The sequence below is a fragment of the Zonotrichia leucophrys genome, chromosome 11, assembly GCF_028769735.1.
Source record: "Zonotrichia leucophrys gambelii isolate GWCS_2022_RI chromosome 11, RI_Zleu_2.0, whole genome shotgun sequence".
Lineage (NCBI taxonomy): Eukaryota > Metazoa > Chordata > Aves > Passeriformes > Passerellidae > Zonotrichia > Zonotrichia leucophrys.
In genome coordinates this window covers 9,024,559-9,038,475 of record NC_088181.1, presented here as the reverse complement: position 1 = coordinate 9,038,475, position 13,917 = coordinate 9,024,559, and the positions used below count along the sequence as shown (strand labels likewise).

Sequence of the window (13,917 nt, the reverse complement as noted above, 5' to 3'; positions counted from 1 at the left end):
TATAAATGATCAATCGAAAAGCCAAATTATCAAAATGCGAAAGATTTTATTTTCCGTGACCAAATACAGCCCTCAAAAACCACGGCCGGTGCTCCTGGAGGGGTTTGCAAAGCAGCGGCTCTCTCTGGCTGCTCCTCGCGGCCTTTCGGGGCTCCGCTCTGGCTGCGCTGTTCTGCACAGTAGCCCGGCCCCGGGCAGCGCCGTCCGGTGCCGCTAACCGAGGGCACGGCGGCTGCTGCCGCGCTGTGACAGCCGCGGGCACGGCAGGAGCACAGCTCCGGCCCACAGCACCCCCCCCAGGACAGGCTGTGCGCGGCACTCGCTTCTCTACACTTTTCTACACTGTTCTCCCTTGGAAACTACTGAACAGTCAGTAAGTGAAGCTTGAATTTCTGCCTGGAGAGATGCTGAAGCTCAGCCCTACAAGGATAACAGCCACCATCCAGCCTTTCCCATGTGGAGATGTCGCCCTCCCCTGACAATAAGCCCCGTGCCCTCCCTAAAGATTTTTTCCTCATTTGTGGTGATAGAGCGTGGGCAGGGCATCCCCTCTTGTCTGATCGGAGGTCCATGCACCATTGGAAAGCTGAGCCTGTTTACACCCAACAAGACCCAAATCATGGATTGGTGAACCAAAACCAGCGCCCACAATTCAGCCCGCAAAAAGAGAAACTTAAGGAATTTGGACCCAAATTGTGATTCTGAAATCATACATTGGTCTGACCCAAAAGGTGTTGCAATCACCGTGTTTTTGCCACGGGTGTCTGCAGCCAAAGCTCGAGGTGCGTTGTCACACCTAGAGTGTTGGGTCGCTAAACAGGCAAATATTACAGCAGCTGCACTTTCTGACCTCCTGGCAGATGACAAAACAACAAGGCAAGCCACCTTACAAAATCACGCCATAATTGATTTTCTTCTCCTACTACATAATCATCGGTGTGAGGAGTTTGAGGGTCTTTGTTGCCTGAATCTGTTGGGGCTGGCTGAGGGTTCCTGAAAGGCTCCCAGAGAGACATAAACACCAGGGACCTTTACTTTTGTTTTCCCAAAGCTGCATGCCCAAGAGTTTGTACCTGTAGCAAATGTACAGATGTGGAGGTACTGTTGGCAGCAGCCCTTCTGGTCATGACTAATATGTCAGGTTTCACAAGAAGATCGATGTGTCTGCCCTGATAGCAAGTGAAGTCCTGGAAGGCAACCTATCCTACTGCTTTCTAATTCATTTGTTCCTAAATGTCAAGTGTCTTTCTTCACAAGAGACAAGTGTTTGAGCATATGAAATGCCTTGACTGTCCATTACTCTCCCCAGTAGTTTAACAATTGAAGTAGAACAACGTGCATTCCAATTGTAAATCTTTTTTTTTTTTTACCAAGTTTTCTTTACTCATTTAAAAATCACAGAAGTTGGCAGAGCTGAACCCAGGTCACCATTTTAACTTGCATTTGTAGATCTTTAAACAATTCCATTGTACCTGTTTGGACACATTTAGTATTTCAGCACTCTCCTACTTGAGTCTGCCAAAAACAGCTGATAAGATTAGCTCTTTGCTGGTCAATGTCACTCATGAACTGGAGGCTGCAGCAGTAGGCCAATCAGTAGTAATAACAAAAAGGAGTGGAGACAAGGTATTTTTGTTTGCTTCAGAGAAAAGTTAACAAGACAGTGCAAAAATCCAAATTATCCCCACTATTATTCAGGTCACTGATGCAACTGTGGTGCACCCTTTGAAGTGTGTATTACTTCAGCCATAATCTTGTAATTTCAAGATTTAGTTCAACTTAAATGCACAAATCCATACATGTGGCCAAACTCAGGTCAACTGAGACAGGCATTCTGAACTAAGGTAAAAATCTTAGGTATGTTTTTGAAATACATACCTCACTTTGCCAGACAAACAGGCTTCTTGTTGCCTTTTACTGCACCAGAATTCAGTATCAAAACAGCCCCGATTCTAGGCTTACAGCTTTGGAATTTATACATAGAATATGAATCAGCATGTCTGTGCTGCAGTAGTACCCTTTACTTCTGTTTTTATTTCTAGTTTTTCTCCCTGCTACTTAGCTGCCAAGATCTAGTATCTGCCACAGAAATTCTGCCGTAGAAAGTGGTTTCTAGGTTTTAGGTGGTCACTTTCTAGTGAACAGCACTGAAATTTATGAAGGGAATTTTCTCTCTGCTGAGGTAACTCAGCTACTGGGTCTTCACTGAAGCAATTAAATAACTGTTCACAGACTTCAAACTGAACATTTTGACTTTGAAAGTTTCATAAAACCTGGAAGAGATTTACAGAGCTGCGGCAGTGCCTCTCCGAGTGGGTGCTTGGAGCCACCCTGGCTTGCTCTGGCACTGCAGGGGATGCTCTCCCCTATTCCTCGGGAGGTCGGGAAAGCAGCTGAGCCTTTCACCTTCGGGATGAGGCAGCAGCATGACTTAGGGAGAAGGAGGAGAGTGGACCCCAATCAGGGTCAAAGCCCAGTTTATTACAGAGCTCAAAGCAGAGCCCAAACCCAGCAGCTGCAGCCAACTGAAAATGACGATTTGGAGTGTGCAGGGTGTTATAAAGGGGGGGAGCAAACCAGGGAGGGTTTGCCCACCTGCCAATGGGGATACAGGAGGGTGTGGGGACCAGGGAAACAGGCAGGTAGGGGAGCCAATAAGGGCCACCTGAGGGAGGGGTCCCAGTGCCTGAACCTATCACTCGACGCCCTTGGTAGAAGTTTCTAGAGGGAGGGGATGGGCCGTTGAGTGATGGACAGGACACTGGGGAGGGGTTAAGGGAAGGATTCAGCCACTTTTGGGGAACAGGTAGGGAGATTGACATAAAAAAGAAGGGAGGAGGCAGCAGGGGCAGAACCATTATAACAGGGGGAAACTGGTATAAACCAAAGTAGAACTTTATACAACTAAAACGTATGAGAACACAATACAACACAAAGTACCGATGTGTTATCAAGAAAAAAAATCAACCATTAATCAAATCTGCAGTGGCAAGGGGCAGAAAAACAAATGAAGTAGTTTGTTGTGACCAGTTTTCTTCTGAGAAAATAACTGAGACAGTACAGCAAATCATTTCATGCAAGTATCCATGAGAATTAAGCTGGAAATTACTCAGTCTTTGGAGTCAAAGTGGGCTTTAGTCTGATGTAATAATGCATTACTTCACCACTTGTTTCTGCTGAAATCTAATTTGATCCATTAGCTCTTACCATTTTAGTACCTATTCCGAAAAAGAAACAGTATTGACACACATCATGTGTGAGTCGGTAATGAGTAGGTCATCGTTATCCAATGAAAACCTGCCCTGAAAACATGCCATAGTTTAGGAGGATGACACAAGGGCATGACCCATGTTGGAATCCATCTACAAGTAAGAATATTTTCAGCATTTCTGAAAGACCACCAAAACCAGCTTTTCTGTGTCTTCCAGTTCCAGCTCTTCCCTTTCTTTTGTGTAATTGCTTTATCCTCCCTCCTGCTTCTTGTAATGGCTTTAAACTTTAGTTGGATTTGATTTCTGGTTTCTTTTCTTCATTTGGGTCCATCTCTGTTAAAACACAGTAACAGAGCAGCTGTATGTTCCGTGTGACTGCACCTGCAGAGAAATTGGAGACAGATTAGAACAACAGCCACCTATCTCAACTCTAATTACAAAACACATCTGACCAATGAAAGCTGTCAGGAATGCTGTCTCACCTCTCTTTAGGGAAAGAAACAGTAAAAGCTAGTACAATAACTTTGTCCCACTCATTTTTCACAAATCTTAAACTGTTCTGTTGATATCCTAGGGTGTTCTGCTTCTTAGGTACCCTGCCAAGTAACTGAATAAAATCTTTTTTCCTTATAATTAAGTGTGTAAAATTTGTGGAATAAAGAAAGTAAAACTAATAGCATAGAGGGAAGGCTACAAGATTACTGAATATTTACATACATTCTACTACTGCAGCACCACATCCTGCTTTCAGGGTCAGGTTATGCTATAAACCTTCCTTACCACATCCCTCATCATGGCTGTCTCACACAGTGACAAAAACAAAGAGCACCGATAGAGAAAAGTTGAAATTTGTGTAATTTAACTGCTGGCAAACTGTAATTCAACAGAAGGCAAAATTCCATTCTTTACTGACATAAAATCTATCTATTTTCAAATAACCAATTCAGTAAAGCTGGACAGCTTGTGCTACCAAGAATGTTCACACTTTTTACAATCATCAATCTTGGTTCAAATTAAAGACTTTTTCCTGATGTTTTGGCTATTGCTGAACAGTATCAAGGCTTCTTTTCTCTCCTCTTAGCTCTTCCTGCAGTTGGCAGGATGGGAGAGGGCAGGAGTCTGGCAGGAGGATGTCCAGAACAGCTCACCCAAACTATGCAAAGGGCTATTTCATCCTCTCTGGTGTCACGTCCAGCAATAGAAAAGGGTTGAGCAAGAAGTGTTTGCCTGTGGGAGTGTTTCCCCATACAGCTGTTGCTTGGAGACTGGCTGCACACTGGGCTGCCTGTGAGGTGTGTGATTGATTGCTCTTGCAGCAGCAGGGCTTTTCCCCCTCTTCACTCACTAAATTTTCTTTGACTTGACCAGCAGCGCTCCCCACCTTTTTTCTTCCTGTTCTGTCCCTCGTGCTGCTGGGGGTGCTGATGAGCCAGCCCTGGCTACTCAGCTGGGTCAGCCCACCACGACCCTTTCCAGGAACAGATCAAGAGTCACCTACTTACTTTTCCCTTTCCTAACAACATCTCCAGCAAACAAAGAAACTTACCCATAAACTTGTTAATAAATTGAGGTCTCCTTGATGCAGGTAAATAGACTCCCAAGAAAAAGAATGGAATTCCAGATAAAGCAATGCCAATTCCAATCACTGAATTTATAAAGTCACTATAGAGTGGCACTACCACCAGAAATATTGTGCATATACAGAATATTATTGGGAAAGCCAGACTCAGCTGTAGACAGAAAAAAGAGAACACAATGTTAATGAGATATTCACTATCTATGGTTACAAACATTATGATACAGACTTTCCTCTCTGAAACCCCCTCTGTAGAATTCTCTGCTCTTCCTCTCATATATCTGGCTATTTAGGACAATAAGCAAATAGCAGAATTATTCTTAACAGAACTGTTGCTAAATATTGCAAAAGTAATCAAGTATGGTAACTCTGCTGTGCTGAAAGAAAGTGCATAGTAGCATGAGGTGTTTTTAGACAAAACCAGTAAAACTTGGGAAACATGAATTACTGACTTTTTGCAGTAGAGTATCAAAGTATGAGGTTAGAGTATTAGATACCATCAGAGCTAAAGGTGATCCACAGAGTTACTTAACTTGAGCAATTCCAACCAGAGATTTCTGCTGCTAGATAAAAGGCTAACTACTGTGTTAGGCTCTTGAGACATTCTCCAGTGGGCAGACAGAAGGGGTACTTATTGAACTAGCATGTAATAGAGTATACTGCCACAACAATCTCTTGTTCTTACCTAGCAGACAAGCTAACTTTCATGGTACAATATCAAAGGCAAACCACACTTTATGTCCTGATCAATCTGTAACCTTTACACTTAACATGTATGGTCCAGATTTTAGACAGTACTCTTATAAGGAAGGCAGGGATTTTTAACAATTGTGTAATCAGTATTACCTTAAGAGGTCTAGGCCGATCTGGTTCTTTCCAACGTAGATATAACTGCCCAGCAATAGACAGACCAACAAAAAACCAGTAACTGAAGCTGAAGTAATTAATCAGTTTGAAGACATCTTCCACAGCCAGGTAAATAAGGGTCATAAAACACTGTCAGAAAAGAACAAGATTAAGCATCTAAACTCAAAGGTTTGAAACTTACTGTTTATCCTGGTTTTTGCCTTTAAGTAACACCTGACACTCCTTAGTGTCTGGCATAATTTTGTGCCTCAAAAAATTACTCTTTCAGCAATCACCTTGATGACAGTATATTTTATCTCTTGTGAATTTTTTTAAGTTTTCCTTTTAATAATTCATATTCTTGTTCTGAAAAAGTTGCCTTAATTCATTGACTGGATCACAATAAATTACATTCTTATTCAGGGGACTGGGTTTCTCAGCTGCATTTAGATGCAGGAAGGATCTGAGAGAAGCACTTTGGGCTCTAGGAATTATTCAGTCTTGAGCAGCAGAAATCTTTTATATACAATATGTCAATTATTAGTTGCAGTTTCAAATGGCTAAAAATGCAATCCATTGTAAACAGAACACATTTCTTATGGCATGGCCTTCTGCTAAACTGATGTTCTGATTTCAGCATGAAATTGAATACATACATGGACTAGTTCTTTCATACTTTTCTCATGTTATTTTTTAAACATATATATTTGTGTACATTTTTCTAGCTCTGTGTTGAAGCTGCATTTTGAGGGAAGCTGTGCTGTGTGTCTCATCTAATTAGTTGAAAAGAAAAGCAATAACTTGCATTGAAGAGCAGAGCTGGCACAGGTGTGAACCTCTTTATGTGGATCATAGACAACAGATCAGGAAGGTGACCTTCCCGAGATCCTACAAAAAACAGCCTGAAAAAAAGAAGTAAAACACATGTTGAGATCACAGGCAAGGAGAATATATTACAGAAAATCAAAGAACAATACCAGTCAAAATAAATGTTTACAACACTGAATTTCTGTCCTTTAAACTGGAACCTTCTTATAAAGGTGTATTGTACAAGTATTGAGAGGTAAGCTTTTAGAAACAAGCTGTTAACAACCTTTTTTGTTTTAAATCGTCCTACAGGTAAAATAGGGAATCTCTACGTAACTGAAACAAATTTCTATTGTTTCACAAAATTCTAAAAGCTAGCACTGAAATCATTCCAGCTTAGGGAAAAACAGTTTTCAATGTCAAGAGATTGCCAGAAGAGATTGCCAGGTCCCTAAAATGATGTCACTCAACCACATGCTCAAAAAACAAACACACAATTTTATTACCAACTGTTCTATATTGACTGCTTCACCAAATGATGATATTTCTTCTCAGTAGAGACATTTCAAATTCATTCAATGGATAGGAAGAATATTAAAATGCCTGGATAAATCTATTTAAAACTTTTGCTAGTTACATCCACAATCAGTGCTCAAAGAAAAGGTTCTAGACAGTATCCTAAGCTTTCTGATTGCAGCTTCATAGCAGTAGCAAGTTTTTTAGAGTTTTTCCAAGTACAAAGTTTTAAAATACTGATATTAAAAGGTCAGTAAGTTTTAGATAAATACATTTGAAAACAAAAACTTGCTAGAATTATTCTATCAATCAAAATGGAAGGTAATGCAAACAATCAGAAGGCCTGAGGACTCACCACACAAAATTCATTTGACTCTTTTTCACCAGACAAAATTCATTGGATCTTATAATTATGCTCTGCATACACTCAGGAATGCTTTGGAGAAACAAGGCAGTGTTAAGGGTATATGTACAGACACACACAAAGGTTTATTTAGATCTGTGGTTTTATTGTGGCTATTCATTATAGTTTGAGTTTTAAAAGTATTTTCTGCCTCTCTCATAATAGATCAGCATAACAGTAACATGTAAAAGGAATTATGAGCATTTGTCAAGCTGAAAGAGGTATGCACTACCTTGATGATGCTAGAATTGAAGCATTAAGTCCTCCAAAGCAAGAAAAGGCTACAGCAATGGGAATCGTCCAGCTGAATATACCAAATACCCTATCAGCAAATGTCTGATGAAAGGGAAAAGAAAAGGAAACATGAAAATATCTGCAAAAAAGAATATGTAAAAATATTATATCAGAGCTTTTGTAATACACTTGTATGGAAAAATAGTAACACAGAACAGTTCATAATGCAGCACAAGGAATCACACAGCTCTCTTATTTATTTATGGATTCTAAATACACACAAACTTCTTTAGCCAAGCATCTGAAGTTATATTTCTGCTCACAAGGGAAAAGAAAATGTTTTGAGCATTTTCTTCCCAATCCTAATATATTTTATTATCTAACTGACCTACAGAACACAAGTGAACATTCTTTGGATTACTAAAAATATTACCTAACCAAACAGGGAAATGTCATATTGCAGTGAATAACCACTGCCAACATCACAGCTGCTGCTCATAGATTCTATTGTAGGAATCTACTTCAATTCCTTTTTTTTTCAGTTTCCTAAGCAGCATCTTTTTCTTTAGCTCCACTGGCAGGGCCTCTGGACTCTACTCTCACAACTTGGCAAATAACAGAGCAATTGATCTTATCAATTGCTCAATACTTGATGTTGCTAGACAATACTGCAAGAAACTGTGGTGACTGTCCATGGTAGAGCTCTGGAACCAGGAAATCAGGAGCATCAAAGTTTAACAGCAAGTGGTAAGAGCCACTGACTGCCAGCAGTCTTGGATCTAAAACAAAAATGGGTAATAATTTGCAATATACTGTCCTGGTCTATTCTGTTCAACCTCCTGGATGGAGAAAAAAGTCAGAGAGACTTAAAGTATCAGACCACACATTTGAAACATGAAGAAATTTAATTAATGCAGACTGACAGGGATTCCATCTCCCATCCTGGTCTGAGCATTGTACATATCTGGACACTGGCATGAAGTGAGGCAGAAATGCCCTCAGGCTGTTCAAGGATGTGGGTGGAAGCCTTCCTACCCATCCCAAGCCTACCTACACGTAACTAAATCACTTCCATCATTTCTTTTACAGAAGCAAACTAACAGTCATAGTAGCAAAAAAATCATGACTACATTGGACAGCATCAAGTCACTATTTGGGGAAACACAAAGGTACATACTCATGTATAAGTATTCAAACAAAGGTTTGAACATTTTACATCTTAGCAAGCAGCAGTCCCCTGAAGCAGAATGTAATTTGTTATGATCCAGTCAATGAATTAAGACAACTCCTCCAGAACAAGAATGAGGACAAGAAGAAAACTCTAGTAAGCAATTGTTGAAATATTTTAAAGGAATATTTAAACCTGAACTGCTGATTTCTGAAGCCAAACAACAAGTGAAATTACCAGACACAAAACTCCTGGAGGATTTTTTGTTTTAATATATTAAGTTAAGCTACAGAAGAAGATGTTAGAGAATTAAGATGTTTAGTAAAACTGCCCAAAGGATAAGCGTTTAGATAAGTAATATTAACAGCTGAAGCTAAAGAAGAGAGAAAAAAAACCCTATTAATGCAATCTTATGCTGAAGGATGCAAATTAGCTAATATAACATTTGGAGAAATTTTTTCCCTCCAAAGATGTTCTTTGCAATGATGTTCTTTTCTATTTCCTTTTGAAACATCTGGAAATGGGCCAGTGTGAATGACAAGTGCAGGACTAACTCAAAGGCTATTTCCATCCTGTAATGTGTATCCAGTTGTTCTAGGAGATGCTAATACTGTTGCACACATCTTGGAAAGCAACATTTAATTCAAATGAACAGTAAAACCCACAAATTATATACAGACCAAAATGCTACAGATTCAATGTATTCTAAATGCAGGCTATGTGCTACATCAACTGTTGATCCAGCTCAAAGCCTAAATAAGTGATTTCCCTAGAGCTGTACAAGTCAGACTCTTCAAAAAAGAGAGTAATGTAGTGAAAACCCCTAACAAACACTGTCATTTCCAATCTACTTTCTAATGCTGTAGTTGGGATTCATCACAGAGCACAGGGCAGAGAAACTTCAAGAGCTAAACTTGAGGTGAGGCAGTACAAAAGACTATTTTAATTGAGACTCATCTAAAAAAAGTTCAGCTTGGTTTGCCAAGTAGATTTACCTGCCTGCAAAATGATCTTTCAGCAAAACAAAGTTGAAAGGTCCCTGGAGTTTGCCTAATCTATCTATTGATATTAACCAGCTTTACATGAACATAAAGACCCACCTGCCTTTAGGCAGGTGTTTTCTGACAGGGTTTCACCGTTATTTATAACAAAAATCAGCCAAGTTCATTACTACTACTCAGACACTTGAGTACAAATTTAAAGTCCTTCAATATCCTCCCTTTAACATATGCCAAGAAATGTCTTTTTCCAAGCTCAGCTATAGTCTCTTGTGAACAAAGATAAACCCAAAGATCTCCACAGCATTTCTTGCTAAAAGAGATACTGAAGTCTAAGTAAAAGCAGCCACAGAAACATTCACTGCATGCATATCAGAGGATTATTTTGCATAAGAAGGCAGGGTAGAGGAAAGTACAACACAAAATCAAGTTATTAAGCACACATACTGAGTGCACTGCACCAAGAAGGGAAAGGTGGAGGGAAAAGTAGCAGAGTTAGTGGTTGTTTTCTGCTAAAACCACAACTGTACAATCATGGATCCTCCAGAAATGAGCCAGTCCTGGGCTTTAAGCTGAGCTCCTCACCAATTCTACTTTAACTACAACTACTTCTGGGAGTTGTGAAGTACATATATAAAAACAAATGAGCTGGCAATGGAGGAAAGAATAGAGCATTTACAAAGGCATGTGGAGGATGACAGAGCCGCCTACCTGGAGGTAGCTATAAGCAGAAACATTTAGTCCACCATAACAGGAGAAAACCACCACTATGAGGATATCATCTCAGGATTCTTCTGAGAAAGTCTAAAGAGCAAGAAGGATTAAGAGATTAAATTGTCATCTCTGCTATAGTCTGACAAATCCTGTAGTCCAGACTTGAATTATAACTGCTTCTAACAGCTTGGAAACAGAATTCAGAGAAGTGCTGATGTAACCCTTGCAAGTACAGATACAGTTCTTTTATGCCCTCCCATCCATTGAATATGTAAGGTATACATGGATACATGCACACTGTAGGACATGCAGCTGGAATTGTCCCCTTTAGTTTTGATTTTTTTTTTCAAACATCAGGGAATAATAATGAAAGAAGAGGCTTTCCAGCCTTGCACTTCTCAGCTGAACTGCCCTTATTTAATCATAACTAAAATGTTACATTACTCCCAGAAGAATGGTCAAAAACTGAATTACAGCTTTGTTTCAAGGCATGAATGACTGAATAAACTACATTTTATTTTTGTCTTGGGTTAGTTTGATCTCATGATCATCAGCTGGTAAGTTTTGAATGGTTTGCAAGAACACTTTTTTGTCCTTTTAAAGGTCCAAACAACAGTTCTGTACAAACAGGTTGAACTAAAAGCAGCAGAAATTCCAGCATCAAGAGCTGCCACAGCAAAATACACAGGATATTGCCTCACACTCAGTAATTCAGGCACACAGATGAGTAGCAAGACCCACATACATATTACAAATCACAAGATGAGAACAGTTTCATCACACTTAGCTGCACATTAGAAGTGTACTTAGAGGCACACAAGAAATGTCAGACTACACTGAGAGCATAAGGAGCCACAAGCACATGTGAGGCTGGCAAAGCAGCACACAGTATTGATTGGAGGGACAAATGGAGAAATGCAAAGGGAATGTAGCCTAACATGAATAAGAAACTTATACCAAAAAATACCCAAGGATTATCAGGTGTTTCTGTTAGGAAAGTTTAAAAGGCATCTACAGAGCCTCTTCACATTAACTCATTTCAAGGTCCTATTGCCCAGGAGCTTTTCCAGACCAAGTTCTATTAACATTCAGAGTAGCAAGGGGATATATGTGTGTGTGTACATATATATATAAGCAATCTGACTGATATTTTGGAAACACAATTAATTCTGCTTTGAAATTTTTCTTGAGGTGAAGTATAAATACATTCCCACATTACAGGAAGATCTGGCAGTCAGAATTACAGTATGTTTTCTTAATTTTGAGCTTCTGAGGACTCTAAGGTGCTACTGCCTAACAAAAACAAACTCTTGATTAATGGCAATTAGGAAGCTGCACATGCAAAAAGAAAAAAAAGCACCTGAGCAGAAGTTTTCTCCCATTGCCATAGATTACATTGTCAGGATACTGTATGACATCTCTCCCCATTGACCAAATTAGATTTATTGTCACATATATTAGAAGGAAGAGTGCCCATCAACCAAACCCAGAAAATTGTAAAGGTGCAATAGAAAACAATTTAAATGTGTCTCTTGTAATTCTCCTTTCAATTACCATGCTGTTGATCAATTCTACTCAAACAGACATAATTCTCTCATATTATTGGCAACACCTTTACTGGGAGAAAAAGGTATCAGTGCAGTAAGAAGTCCAGCATAAAATTCCCACTTCATTTTTGGGTCACTGAATATAATCTTATGGCAAGAGAACCAGCACTACTCTGCTGCATTAATACACTGCATTCCTGCATGCCTGTAAGTTATCTCTTCTGTACAGCCCACATTAAAATTTCCAGTGTCAGCTCCAACAGTAAAACAGTTCCATTTATGTTTTCATGGAGGTGCTGAAGATATTTGATCTAAACCTTCTCAGGTGTTTATCCTCTCTCACAGCTAGCTGTAGAACAAGGGTTCAGTGTTTCCCTAGTCTCTTACCTATCTCATACTGAAAATATAATATATCATTCTCAAGTTCAGCTTTTCAGCTTGGACTCCAAAGCCACAGAACTTCCATGCAGCTGCCAACAGGAGTGTTGCATTGGCAGTGAATTACAGCTGGCTCCAAGAAAGAAGGCAAATAACTTACTGAACAACTCTCCCTCTAAAAGCAACTGCCTACCCTCAGTTTGAAGGTATGGAATGTGCTCTTCATCCAAAGAAACCTTACTGGGAAGTGCCTGTGCAAGCAAAGAAGAGGAACATGACACTGATGGCTAAGTACAAGCGGATTTTCCTTTTCAGAAAAGAAGCCAGTGAAGCCAATGAAGGAAGAGAAGTAATACCCAAAAGGTCTAAGAAGAACTTAAAAATTTCTGTCTGAATTCAGTTAGAAAAAGGAAGAGCTCCAGGTTGGCCTAGTTGTGCTCAGATGAGGAGGCTTAGGGCGGTACCCACTATTCCAGCTCATGCGCTGAAAATCAGGTGTAGGGTCCTGATATCTTTGTGGTTAGTTGAGAATAGTCAATACTTATTAAATACACCAAAGAAGAATAAAACAGCTAAACCACACAGCCTCCCACGTTTCAGTTCATTGAGGGAGCATGGCAAAGCAAAGCAAGCCTGCTCTAGAATATGAGAGCACCAGGGTGAACTGATGGATTTACACTGCACTCACAGGATGATATTCAAAGATGCAACTGAAGTCATCCTCTTTATCCCCAGTCTGCTGACAAAGCTGTACAGCTCCAAGAAAGATGACAGCTGGCTGTGCAGGACAACTGTTTGCTTCAACCACTTTTAGCTCTTCCAAAGGAAGAGCTAAAAGAAGTAGGTTGCCAAACACCACCTATTGTAGGAACTCAATCAAGGCCCACAGAAATGACCAAAACACAGGTATCAAACTGTGCATTGGCAGCCAGTATGCTTCCAGTCAGGAGACAAAAGTGCTTGTGGAGCCAGCTGCTTCTTTCACAGATAAAAGCACAATAGTAGTCTCAAAAAACATCAAAAAGGTTGTTCAGTAATAGTGAAAGATGAGGTAAAATGTCTGCTCTTCTTTATTTGTGTTTGTGCTACACAGTAATTTTCATCTCCATAAAAGTTAATAGCAAAGGTTGTAATGGTTTCCATAAGGAGGTAAAACAGAAGTCAACTGTGAGACTCTGACAGGAATCACTGAAAAAGTGAGTGATTTGACACAGTCAGCAACCATCTGAAGAGCATTTGCAAAACTTTTAAGCTGGCTGTTGCTGTATCACTTAAATTTCTTCAACAAAAAAACTTCAAAAAATCCATTTCTTAGCCCCAACACTGGGGCTATATCACATGAAGCCAATTGTGTTGTAAAAGGAGGGCATTTTATTATTTCTTTTCCCATATAACCCCCTGGTATGATTTTTTTTGCCCCATCACCAATAAAAACAGCACAGAATGTGATCTGGAAAGATCCTTTCATACTTCTTTTACTCAGAACCTTCAGTCCATTCAGAAACCAGAAATGGCTTC

At 39.8% G+C, this 13,917-nt stretch overlaps 1 protein-coding gene across 8 annotated transcripts in view; it reads right to left on the bottom strand.

Moving 5' to 3' along the window:
- Positions 1-37: 37 nt before the first annotated feature.
- The window catches only part of SLC7A6 (solute carrier family 7 member 6), a 29,074-nt gene continuing 15,194 nt past the window's right edge, over positions 38-13,917 (bottom strand). For all 8 annotated transcript variants that reach the window (XM_064722904.1, XM_064722909.1, XM_064722907.1 and 5 more), the window contains 5 exons: positions 7,593-7,696; positions 6,440-6,536; positions 5,635-5,784; positions 4,759-4,942; positions 38-3,593 (listed from right to left, as the gene is read on the bottom strand). In XM_064722904.1, the coding sequence (XP_064578974.1) occupies positions 3,499-3,593; positions 4,759-4,942; positions 5,635-5,784; positions 6,440-6,536; positions 7,593-7,696 (630 nt within the window). In that variant the 3' untranslated portion in view covers positions 38-3,498. The remainder of the gene's footprint in view (positions 3,594-4,758; positions 4,943-5,634; positions 5,785-6,439; positions 6,537-7,592; positions 7,697-13,917) is intronic.